This window comes from Bubalus kerabau, chromosome 19 (genome assembly GCF_029407905.1).
Source record: "Bubalus kerabau isolate K-KA32 ecotype Philippines breed swamp buffalo chromosome 19, PCC_UOA_SB_1v2, whole genome shotgun sequence".
Taxonomy (NCBI): domain Eukaryota; kingdom Metazoa; phylum Chordata; class Mammalia; order Artiodactyla; family Bovidae; genus Bubalus; species Bubalus kerabau.
The window spans coordinates 43426217-43438940 of NC_073642.1; the positions used below are offsets into that span (position 1 = coordinate 43426217).

The window sequence follows — 12724 nt, forward strand, 5'->3', positions numbered from 1 at the left end:
ACTGAAGTTAGGAGAGGTAGTCGCACAGGTAGTGATAACTGTTAATAGTATTAACACAATAGCAAACATTGATTAAGAACTTACCATATGCCAGACAGTGTGGTAAGCACTTTACCTGAATGATGCTCACCCTCACAGTGGGAACGCATTGGCCCTTGCAAGCACTCACACCATTGCACTTTGCGTGTTCTTCCACTAGCACTTAACCACAGGACAATTTATATCACAACAAAGTGTGATGTATATAAAATAAGTAATAAGGGTAAGGATTCATTGAGTACCTATCCATGTGCCAGACTTGTGTCTTACATAGTCTTTAAGGCTTGCAGCAGCCCTATGACATGGCTTATTGTTTCATTTTCACAGATGAGGGAAATGAAGCTTAGTGACATCAAGCTACTGGTTCATGGTCATATAAATAATTAATGCATAAGCTAGAATTTAACTCTGCTGCTGCTGCTGCTAAGTCACTTCAGTTGTGTCCGACTCTGTGTGACCCCATAGATGGCAGCCCACCAGGCTCCTCTGTCCCTGGGATTCTCCAGGAAAGAACACTGGAGTGGGTTGCCATTTCCTTCTCCAATGCATGTATGCACGCTAAATTGCTTCAGTCGTGTCCATTTAACTCTGAGGTTTGGGCATTTAATCACTGGAGTCAACTAAAACTACATAATCAGAGGAATAAACTTCATGAAGGCATAGCTAAGTGTTGTGGTTATCCTGGCGAGCAAGCCATTTTCTATGTGATTTATACCTTTGTGGTACTTACAAACCACTTGGATAAACAGATTAATCAAAGAATCACAATAGTATGTATTTAAAGATTGAGATAAATGTTTCAGGAAAAACAACATAGTTTTTTGAGAGATTATAAAAGATTCTGATTTATGTGGGACTTTAGAATCTTGAAGAAATAAAACTTGATCTGAGGTCTGAGGGGTGAGTAAGAGTTAACTAGTTAGGGGTGTTACAGGTGGAAAGCTTTATTGGCAGAGGAAATAGCATGTGCAAAGGTTCTGAGGCAGAAGAAACACAATATATTCAAAAAATGAAATGATGATGCTGTGGCTGAGTACAGCCTTGGACAGACAGGTGGCTTTAGAGAGGCCTCTTCATATCTGTCTTTGAAGGGTTGGAGTTTTAATCTAGCAGCAGGAAGCTAACAAAAGACTTTAAGCAACGAAGTAATAGCGTCAGACTTGCAATTTGTAAAGATTACTCTGGTGGCAATGTGGAAGGCGTACTGGAGGAGGGGATATATCCAGTTTAAAATAGCACCCAGTGAATCAGAAAATTTTGGCACAAAGGTCAGAGTGTGGACTCTGGGTCAGACAGCCTTCATTTAAGGCTTAGCTCAGCTTTAGTCACCAGGCCCTGTGCTAGTTATGCACCTTCTTTTGGCTCAGGCTCCACTGAAGGCAATGGCACCCCACTCCAGTACTCTTGCCTGGAAAATCCCATGGATGGAGGAGCCTGATGGGCTGCAGTCCATGGGGTCGCTAAGAGTCGGAAACAACTGAGCGACTTCCCTTTCACTTTTCACTTTCATGCACTGGAGAAGGAAATGGCAACCCACTCCAGTGTTCTTGCCTGGAGAATCCCAGGGACGGGGGAGCCTGGTGGGCTGCCATCTATGGGGTCGCACAGAGTCGGACACAACTGAAGTGACTTAGCAGCAGCAGCCACTTACATAAAACAGGGACAACAGTACAGACCCCAGGAGAAAATCGTTTTGAGGATTAAGTGGAAAAGTAATAGTAATAAAGAACCATCCCCATTTATAAGATGAGGAGATTTAGGCTTAAAAATAAAATGAGGCTTTTCATTATTATTATTTACCTGGATGTTGTGGAATAAGACTGACGGGAATAGGAGATAAAGGCAAGGTCTGAAGAGAGAGAACCTCCCCAGTCCAAACAAACAAATGAGCCAAAAAACCTGATATAAGGGCCTGGAGAGATCAGATCTTGGGATAACCCGACTGAAATAACAGAGTCGTGCTCATCCCATTCCTCCCTCAGGAGCACAGAGATTTCACTCTGCGGTTTTCTTTCTTCATCTCCTAAAGGGCTAGATTAGACCAGCTATTCCTTCAGCCTTGTAGGCATGTCAGATGCCAGGGGCCCTTCTGTCCCAAACAAATTGTCAATTAAAACTCTCCCCATTTGTTGTGTGATGTTAGAAACTGCATTAGTAATGAGATAAAAGCCTTAGTCACACAACCAATGATTAAATTAAAAACACTTATAATACTATTTTTTAGCATAAGGGAATTTCAAGTCAGCCTACTTTGAAGGAAGGTGGGCACTTGGTATCTAACATACACAGATGAAGTGGGCGTCAGGGTGGGAGAGTGTGGGAGAATACACACAGAGGAAGGGATGGGGGCTACAAAAATACACTTTTGAAGCACATTAATTTTTTCCAGGATTCTCGTGTTTACCTTCACACAGATGGGGACAGTAGAAGCTGGTCTTAAACTGTTTTTGTTATGTATGAAAATTCAGTATTTCATCTTCCTGTGATTTGTGAACATATTTTTAACACAGCAGACTTACATAATTAATTATTCTACTTTAAAATATTTACTGAGCATTTACTATGAGCTTACCACTGTAGCAGGTGATGGAGTAATAAGCTAAAGAGATGCACGTGGAGATTTTACACTCATATTAATTTGTTTTCAGAAATATTACTACTTAAGGCATCACTTAACAAATGCTTACTAAGTGAACAGTACACTATTGTAAAATAGAAAATCAGGGCAAGAATGGTTATTTTTGGATTGGCCTTGACCAAGGCTCTGTTCTCCAGATTGAAGAAAAATCCTTAAATATTTAAGAACAGGATACTATGTAAAGCAATATGGTAATTAATGAATGTGCCTTTCTGTACCTCAAACCAGAAGCAATTGAGATTGATGCATTTTGGGCCTGTATCGTGGCTTCTGCTGAGATCTCATGTGACCAGCAGATGAGTGTAATGTTACATTTGCTGAAACCATTTCTGTTGTCTGTTTCAGGGCCGGCTTGATGCTCTAACAGAAGTAGATGACTCTGGACAGTTAACAATCAAATGCTCTCAAAATTACTTGTCTCTGGATTGCGGTATTACTGCTTTCGAATTATCTGACTACAGCCCAAGTGAGGATTTGCTCGGTGGCCTGGGTGATATGACCTCTAGCCAGGTCAAAACCAAACCTTTCGACTCGTGGAACTACAGTGAGATGGAAAAGGAATTCCCCGAGCTTATCCGAAGCGTTGGGTTACTTTCCGTGGCTCCTGACTCCGTCCCTTCCAACTTCAGTGAAGCTGTGAGCGAGGAGGCGTCTCAAGTATCTCTTTCAGCAGTTGACAGAGGCAGAAGTGAGGAAAATAATGTGTGCACAGTGGAGGAGCAACCAGGCTTAATGCAGGGGCCATCATCTTCAGTGGAAGCTCCAACAAATGCTGTTCAACCCGCTTCAGAAGCTGTGAAGCAAGAATCTAATTCCTCTTCCCAACATGGGGCGAAGAATCCACAGCCACTTGCTTGTGAAAACACAACCCCCAAGCGATCCATCAGAGACTGCTTTAACTATAATGAGGACTCTCCCACACAGCCCACGTTGCCAAAAAGAGGGTTTTTCCTTAAAGACGAGACATTTAAGTTTAATCTGAAAGGCCCTAGTGGAAAGAAGCAGATGGTCGATCTGAAGCCTGAGATGAGTAGAAGCACCCCATCCCTGGTGGATCCTCCTGACAGGTCTAAGCTGTGCCTGGTGTTACAGTCTTCTTACCCCAACAGCCCCTCTGCCGCCAGCCAGTCATATGAGTGTTTGCACAAGATGGGGGATGGGAATCTTGAAAATACAGTTAGAAGTCACATTAAGGAGATCTCCTCCAGCCTGGGGAGGCTCAATGACTGCCATAAAGAGAAGCTTCGACTGAAAAAGCCCCACAAGACCGGAGAAGAGATGCCTCCATGCCAGACCCCTAAACAGGAACCCAGTTCAGACAAGCAAGCCAAAAACACTAAGAGCTCGACAGTGCTGAATGCAATTCCTTCTAGTCCTTCCAAGGCCAGACAGAGGCCAGAGACAGAGTCTGCCTCCACGTCCTCACTGGAGCCGTGTCACCAGAGCAGTGGGAAGGCCATATTGCCAGTGCAGTCAGAAACATCCAGTTCACCACCTTTTACTCAAAGCAGCGAGTCCTCTGCTAGCTCTGACAGCGTCACGTCTCTAGGACCCCTTCTTTCAGAGCACAAAGGCAAAAGCAGCTACTCCTCCTCCCCAAGTCACATCACCAGGAACGGTCAGGTTGTGGAGGCCTGGTATGGCTCTGATGAGTACCTGGCACTGCCCTCTCACCTCAAGCAGACAGAAGTATTAGCTCTGAAGTTGGAAAACCTAACAAAGCTGCTGCCTCAGAAACCCAGAGGAGAAACCATTCAGAATATTGATGACTGGGAACTGTCTGAAATGAACTCAGATTCTGAGATGTATCCAACATACCATGTCAAGAAGAAGCATACGAGGCTAGGCAGGGTGTCTCCAAGCTCTTCCAGTGACATAGCCTCTTCGCTCGGGGAGAGTGTGGAATCTGGCCCCTTGAGTGACCTTCTTTCCGACGAGGAACTGGGCATGCCTCTCTCTGGCATGAAAAAATATGCAGACGAGAAGTCAGAGAGAGTCTCATCCTCTGAGAAAAATGAGAGCCATTCTGCTGCAAAGTCTGCTTTAATTCAGAAACTGATGCAAGATATTCAACACCAGGACAACTATGAAGCCATATGGGAAAAAATAGAGGTGAGGATGGTCTTCTTAATCTAGATGATTTCTTAGCTGATTTTTGGAAGTATTGCTGGGAAAAGGTGAAATCCTCCCCTCCCTATTATAAAATGTCTTACTATTGTTGATAAACATAGTTGATTCCCCAAAGAAAGAAAAGAAAAAACATACAATGATCACTGCCTGATGACAGTGGGCCTCAGCCAGGAACTCTGCATGTCTGTGTGCCTGCTGGTGTAGAACTCTTGGTTGCTGTTGCTCAGACCTAACATTGCTCCTGGGCAGTGGTGGACCCGCTTGAGTGAAATACAAAACAAAGCACAACAGTAGCCATGCACACGTACCAATATTTCAGGAATATGTGAATGCAAAGTTCCAGTTACCCTCAGTGCTTTTCTGATTTGTTGGTTTTAACCCCAGAATAGCTTCCATATCTCCAATATTAACTTTTGTAGAAAAAGACCAGACAGTTCTAGTTTTTCAGGATTTTTTCTTTTCTTCAATCTTCCTCCTCTGGCTAATAACCATGCTCCCTGTATTCTGTACCGCCTATGGGCTCTGAGATGGGGAGGTGATATTTTGGGTAAATCTGTACTTTTAGAGCAAATTATTAGATGTAATGAAATCTTTAAGAAGAGAAATCAAAATTTTCAGAACTCAGCTCATTAATGTAAGCTGTGATATAAGACACTAGACAAAAGTATACTACATATGGATGGAATGACCTGGAGGAAGAAGATGGAAATATGTAAAACAAAGAGGGAAAAGTTAACAGCAATATATAATAATAGTTACATATATTAATAATTGTTTTTTACTAAGTATTTGTGTGTCCAATCTTCACAACAACCCTAATATTAACCCTATTTTATGTATGAGGAGACCGAGGCTGAGAGAGACCAGGCGGTCTGCTCTAGAACTCATATTATTAACTAAACACTCCCATGCCTTTCCACAAGAAAGTGACCAGTGTGTACCGCATGTAAATACTGTAGTAGTGAAGAGAAGAAATAATAGCAGCAGAGCTAAGATTTGCCTGGGAAGTCCTTGTGAAAGAATAAGCTTTTACTGGGGCTTTGAAGGATGTGCCAGGATTTAGACAGAGAGAACTAAGCTGAGCATTTCAGGCAGGAGCAAAAACCAAAACATGGAGGTGGGGATTGGGAATGAGCATGGTGCTGCGGCACAGAGAGTTTCTCAACCAGAAGGTCAGTGAGCGGGGAGCACTACATTTCCATACCTTTAATAGACCTGGTTGCTGCCAGGCCCTGATGGCCAGACCGAGGCAACTAGGATTTGTTCACCAGACATCTGTGGTAACTTCTCTGAAAGGGACTGAGAATAGTCACACAGCTCACGGTAACTCATCCTCCTTCTTGGGCTGTTATTTACACTGGTTCTGTGCTAAGGGTCTTACATGCCTTGTTCTACTAAGTCCTGGGAGGTAAGAACTTTTCAGATGAAGAGTGTGATTAGGAAACTGGCTCAGGGCCTCACAGCTAGTGTGTGCAGAGCCAGGAGTTGAACCCAGAGCCAGCACACTTGAAGCAGAATAGGCCGTGGCCTCCAATAGCCTTTCTGGAAGGCCTCATGGGCAGTGGCAGGAAAGATGGTCATGGCAGCCATGGTGGTGATGGATACGGAAATGCCTCTGGCAGCCAGTGTAAGGGGCTGTGGAAATGGGGGACGGGTGAATGGGGGGAGGGCTGTTGACGACGTGACCGGGATCCAGAAAACCAGTTCCAGACCTTGCCCAGTCATTAAAGACAAAGAGTGGCTCACAGCTAGTCATGCTCCATTCTGGACCTCGTTTCTTTTTTGTAGGTAGAGATGTTTTAAACAGATGATGGCATTATACCAACTTCCAAAGGAAGCATCTTTTATTCCATAATTCTACAAAGATGAAGCTAAGTTTTCAGCCTCTAGGTACTGGGGTAGTTGTAATAGAAGAAACAGCTTGAGATGGAGGTGAGGCAGGTAGTTTTTAAAAACATATGCACTGATGTTGAGTAGATGATGAAACTTTTAAGAGAGAGTGTAGGCCATGGGAAATATTGTCCTGGAGTTGGGCTATGAGGCAAAAAGCTAAAAGGAGATTAAGCCCCCTCCTCAGCCCAACCTCCTTTCAATACTTCAGGTGAGGGTGACTGTCAATCCCCAGGTCAGTTGACCTTGGGTATCACATTCTAGCTTTGATCTCTTCCATATGGTGACCCATATTTGACCAGAAAAATATAGTAAGTGTGCAGGCGTGCGTGCTCAGTTGTATGCAACTCTGCAACCACATGGACGCTAGCCCGCCAGGCTCCTCTGTGCATGGGATTCTCGAGGCAGGGATACTGGAATAGGTTGCCATTTCCTAGTCCAGGGGCTCTTCCCCACCAGGGATTGAACCCTTTTCTCATCTCCTGAGTCACCTGTGTTGGCAAGCAAAAAAAATTTTTTTTAACTACTAAGCCACTTAGGAAGGTAACACCTTCCTGGTATCAGGCACGTACTGGGCACTGTGCCTGCAGTCACGCCTTCATAAGATTCTCATAACAACCCGACCAGGTGGTTTTTTTTTTTTATTCTTAATCTTAAATTGACCACTTCTCCAGTGCACCCACTCTGGTCCTAGCTGCCGTCACCTCCTGCCTGGATTACTGCAGTAGCCTCCTTGCTGGTTTCTCTGCTTCCACCCTGCTTCCCCTAAGGTCTGTTCCCAACAGAGCAGCCAGAGTGATCCTTAAAAAATAAATCAGATTATGTCACCCCTCTGCTCAAAACCCCACAACAGCTCCTATGGCATTCAGGGGCCCTACATGGATTGCCACTCCCCTCCCCACCCCCACCCCCCGCAACTCCTCTCTGACTCATTTCCAGTTGCTCTTTCCTGTGCTCACTTCACTCCGTTCCCACTTTGGCCCCTTTGCTGTCCCTAGAATAAGCTAGGCACACTTCTGCCTTTCAGACCTTTGTCAGCTCCCTCTGGCTGTACCTTCTCTGTCAGTTTTTTAATTCCTCCTTCTCTTCTGAGTGATTGCTCAAATATTAGCTTCTTAGGGAAGCTTGGGTTTCCCAGGTGGTGCTAGTGGTAAAGAACCCACCTGTCAATGCAGGAGACATAAGAGATGCAGGTTTGATTTCTGGATCAGGAAGATCCCCTGGAGGAGGGCATGGCAACCCACTCCAGTATTCTTGCCTGGAGAATCCCCATGGGTGGAGCAGCCTGGTGGCCTACAGTCCATAGGGTCGCAAAGAGTTGAACACAACTAAACACGCAGACAGGGTAGCTTACCCTGATCACCTTTTATTTTATTTATTTATTTTTTTAAATTTTATTTTATTTTTAAACTTTACATAATTGTATTAGTTTTGCCAAATATCAAAATGAATCCACCACAGGTATACATGTGTTCCCCATCCTGAACCCTCCTCCCTCCTCCCTCCCCATACCCTCCCTCTGGGTCGTCCCAGTGCACCAGCCCCAAGCATCCAGCATTGTGCATCGAACCTGGACTGGCAACTTGTTTCATACATGATATTTTACATGTTTCAATGCCATTCTCCCAAATGGTGTATCCTGACCTCTATTCTTGTCTTCAGCTCTTACTTTATTTTGACATTTTATATAATTCTCTTATTTAGCATGTATATCATTGTTAATTTTTTGTCTCCCTCTGCTAGACTGGGAGCTCTGTGAGGGTAGAAATACTCATTAGTTTGCTAGTGAATCTCATGTACCTAGAACATTGCTACATAGTAGGTGCTCAGTGAAGACTGTTGAATGAAGAGTGAGTGAATCCCTGCTTTAGAGTGGAGGAAATGAGTTCACAGAGATTAAATTACTTCCCTTAACCTGCACAGCTAATATGTCATAGAGCCATGCTTCAAGCCACATCTGCTTTCTCTTCCCACTAAATAAAGTCTTGGGAAGAGAAGTATTCCCTGAGAGAATGAGGATAGATGGAGAAGAGAAAAGGATGTCTCAAGTTTTAGCCCAGTTATGAGGCAGGAATATGAAAGCGGCCCAGAGTGGGGTTGAGGAAGGAACCAAATTCTGTGGTACTAAGTAAATGAAGGGAGAAGAGATGTTTAGTAAGATGAATATCAGCTTTGTTCTTTGCAAAATGGAGTTCAAGAACAGTAAGGATGAAGGAGAAAAACCAACCTCTAGATTTGTTGTAAAGAGTCAGTGAGTCCCTTAGAGAAAAAGGGACTTCATGAAAGAGCAGAGGTAGAAGCTGGGTTATAGATGGTTAAGAAGTGAGAGAGAATCATTCCTAATGACTCCCGGGACCGAGTTCCGAAAGGCATATGAGAGAAAGTATGGTAGTGGAAAGCGAGATCAGATAAAAGTTTCTATTTAAAAAGTTAAAGCTTATTTGAAGGCAGGAATAAAAGAGTCAGCAGCAAGAGAGATGGAGGTGCTGGAAAGCATCTCAGTGTGGCATGTGGGACTCCATGGGAGGAACTGTGGCCTGGTCTAAAACTATGGGCTGCCATAGAGTCCCTGGGGACACCTGGGAGTCATGAGACATGTGAGAGTCTTAGATGCTTTATGTTCTTCACCTCTCACATGTATGTCTTTCTCTTATTAGGCTGGTTTTGTGAATGTGAAAGATTTGTTTTTAGTTTGAATTTTTAATTCATCAGAAAAATTAATTTCTTTGAATAGATTATATGTTTTCACATGGTTTAAAAACTTATGCTTAAGAAACAGCCTCACAGACATAGGAAAAAAAAAAACAATGTACGGTTACCAAAGGAGAAAAGGGTGGGAGTTTGGGATTAGCAGTTTGGGATTACACCACTATATATAAAGTAAATAAACAACAAGGTCCTACTGTATAGCATAGGGAACTATATTCGATATCCTGTAATAAACCATAATAGAAAAGAATATGAAAAGGAATGTGTTTATATATGTATGACTGAGTCACTTTGCTGTATACCAGAAGCTAACACACACTGCAAGTCAACTATACATCAATAAAAATAAATAAAACCATTAAAAACTTTAAAAAATATTCCATTAACTCTCTCTCCCATCCTTGTCACTCAATTTGAGTTCCCACCTCGCCAGTGATCATTGTTGTTTTCAGTTCTAATGTCCTTTAAGAAGTGCTTTATACATACACAAATGAATGCAAATATATTGGTTATGCAGTATTTTAAAACCTGGGAAATAAGTTGCAACCCATCCTTCTCCATTAACGAAAGCTCCTCAGTTAGCTCGGTGAGTTCTTAAGTGATGGTCCTTCTTCCAGTCTCTGTGCAGGTTGAGGGAATCTTCCTCAAACGTGGCTGATTTCCCCAGAACCTCTTGTGTGGATAAGGTAAACGAGCATCCCAGGTCTGAGTGCTTACCTCCTATGGGGCTTCTCAAGGCCTAAAATTAAAAGTGGAGAAATGAGTCAGTCCATTGAACTATACTTATTTGCTCTGATACATTCAAGAAATAAAAGCAATGAAGAGAAAGGGGACAAGGATACGTCTGCTGCTGCTAAGTCGCTTCAGTCATGTCTGACTCAGTGCAACCCCATAGACGGCAGCCCACTAGGCTCCTCTGTCCCTGGGCAAGCAAAATCCAACAGAATGATGAAAAATTAGCTTAGTCTGATGTCTGGACATATGTGGTTTAAGTGTTAAGGAATGGCAGCTATAGCTTATGGGCCAAAACTGGCCCAAGGCCTAATTTCTAAAATAATATTTTATTGGAACATAGCTGTGCTCATCATTTATGGCTACTTTCGTCCTGCAGTGACAAAATTGAGTGGTTGTGACAGAGACCAATGGCTTGCAAAGCCTAGAATGTTTACTGTATGATCCTTGATGGAAAACATTTGCTGACCTTTGCTTGAAAGTGAGGAAGAAGCTAGGCAAATAATGTCTACTGAGCATCCACTATATGCCACGTTCTGAGTAGATTCCTTCATTTAATTTATATAACATCCCCAGGGAAGAGCTGTTATTGGTCCTGTTTTTACAGATGACACATCTAAGGCTCCAATGCTAATGACTTGCCCAGGGTCACCCTGCTGCTAAGTATGGGAGCTGGGATTTCAGCTGAGATGCCAGAACTGATTTGCTTTCCTCCTAGAGATGTATTCAAATACCAAGGAACTTAGGCAGTAATCACATAGGCAGATCAAATCTATTTATAAAACCCACAGACCACTACTAGATTGGCAAATGAATAGTATGACTTCTTTCTCATAGCCATGGCTGGTAAGTAGCCACTAGTCCAATGTGGATGATTACTGATGCTAGTTGAGCAGTTGTGATTCTTAGGGAGCTGGAAAATTGCAGTGTGGTGTGATAACAGCAGGGCTTCCCTCGGGGCTCAGATGGTAAAGAATCCACCTGCAATGCCAGAGATCTGGGTTCAATCCCTGGACTGGGAAGATCCCCTGGAGAAGGAAATGGCAACCCACTCCAGTATTATTGCTGGGAACAATCCATGGACAGAGGACCTCCAGTCCATGGGGTCTCAAAGAGTCAGACACGACTGCTGCTGCTGCTGCTGCTAAGTCGCTTCAATCGTGTCCGACTCTGTGCTACCCCATAGTTGGCAGCCCACCAGGCTCCCCCATCCCTGGGCTTCTCCAGGCAAGAACACTGGAGTGAGTTACCATTTCCTTCTCCAATGCATAAAAGTGAAAAGTGAAAGTGAAGTCGCTCAGTCGTGTCCGACTCTTAGCGACCCCATGGATTGCAGCCCACTAGGCTCCTCCGTCCATGGGATTTTCCAGGCAAGAGTACTGGAGTGGGGTGCCATCGCCTTCTCCACAGACATGACTGAGCGACAAGTAAAGCATTTCGGGAGATCTGTCCTTTGGGATAAGTGCCAGGTTCCCTTCTCACATCACAGGCTTTCTGCTGACTCTAAATTCTCAGAACTCACCCTGGAAGACATGACTCCATTAGGTTGAATTTATTGGTACCAAGTTAATGGATGCATGACATAGCTGATTCCTTTTTCTCCCTGAGATATAAATGTCTTCAAATGCTCAACTGTAGAGTCTCAGCTATAGTTCAATGACTCAGCTGTTGTTAGCATTTTATCTCAGAGACATCTACAGTCCAATTTGAAAACTTTTTTGGGTATCAGCTAAGAATGTCTTTGCACATAAGTAATTTCAGATTGAGTGCAACAGATATTTGAGTGCTTGCTCTTTGTAACTAGGCTATATAGAATTGCAGTCTCGTCTGTGGTAGCAAAGGCGGTCACCTTTGCCGCCATCTAGAGATAGAGACGGGAATTGGTCAGTAATTACCGAGGAACGAATAATGGGAATACAGAAGAGCTGTGGTCCTGGGATTAATTTGTCACTGATTTCTGCATTTCTTTATCCCAGAGATAAAACGGTGCAGATAGGACCCTTCCTATTTTCCATCCTCGTTTTGACCGTATGTTGATACATCACTGATGCCACACTGATCGTGGCAGTGATTAAAGACATGTCACGCTGTCCTGTGTTCTCTTTTTCTTCTCCTTTTTTTTCCATTGTGGTAAAAGAGAAAAAAAACCTTGGAATTTGCCTTCCTAACCATTTTTAAGTGTACAGTTCAGTAGTGTTAAGTATCTTCTTATTGTTGTGAAACATATCTCCAGAACTTTTTCATCTTTCGTCTGAAACTATATCAATGATGCCCTTATCCCCTCTCCTTCAGCCATTGGGAACCACCATTCTACTTTGTTTCTGTGAATTTGACTCCTTTGTGTGTGTGCTCAGTCATGTCCAATTCTTTGTGACCCCAAGGACTATAGTCCACCAGGCTCCTCTGGCTCCTCTGCCCATGGAATTTTCCAAGCAAGAATACTGGAGCAGGTTGCCATTTCCTACTCCAGGGGTTCTTCCCTACCTAGAGATTGAACCTGTATCTCTTGAGTCTCCTGCGTTGGCAAGTGGATTCTTTACCACTGCACCAGCTGGGAAGCCTTTTAGATGCCTCATTTAAGTGGAA

The 12724-nt window shown here is 43.5% G+C and overlaps 1 protein-coding gene across 4 annotated transcripts in view; it reads left to right on the forward strand.

Annotated features, from left to right (window-relative positions):
• The window catches only part of AKAP6 (A-kinase anchoring protein 6), a 657364-nt gene that overhangs the window by 309698 nt on the left and 334942 nt on the right, over window positions 1-12724 (forward strand). For all 4 annotated transcript variants that reach the window (XM_055555598.1, XM_055555599.1, XM_055555600.1 and 1 more), the window contains one exon: window positions 3023-4789. In XM_055555598.1, the coding sequence (XP_055411573.1) occupies window positions 3023-4789 (1767 nt within the window). The remainder of the gene's footprint in view (window positions 1-3022; window positions 4790-12724) is intronic.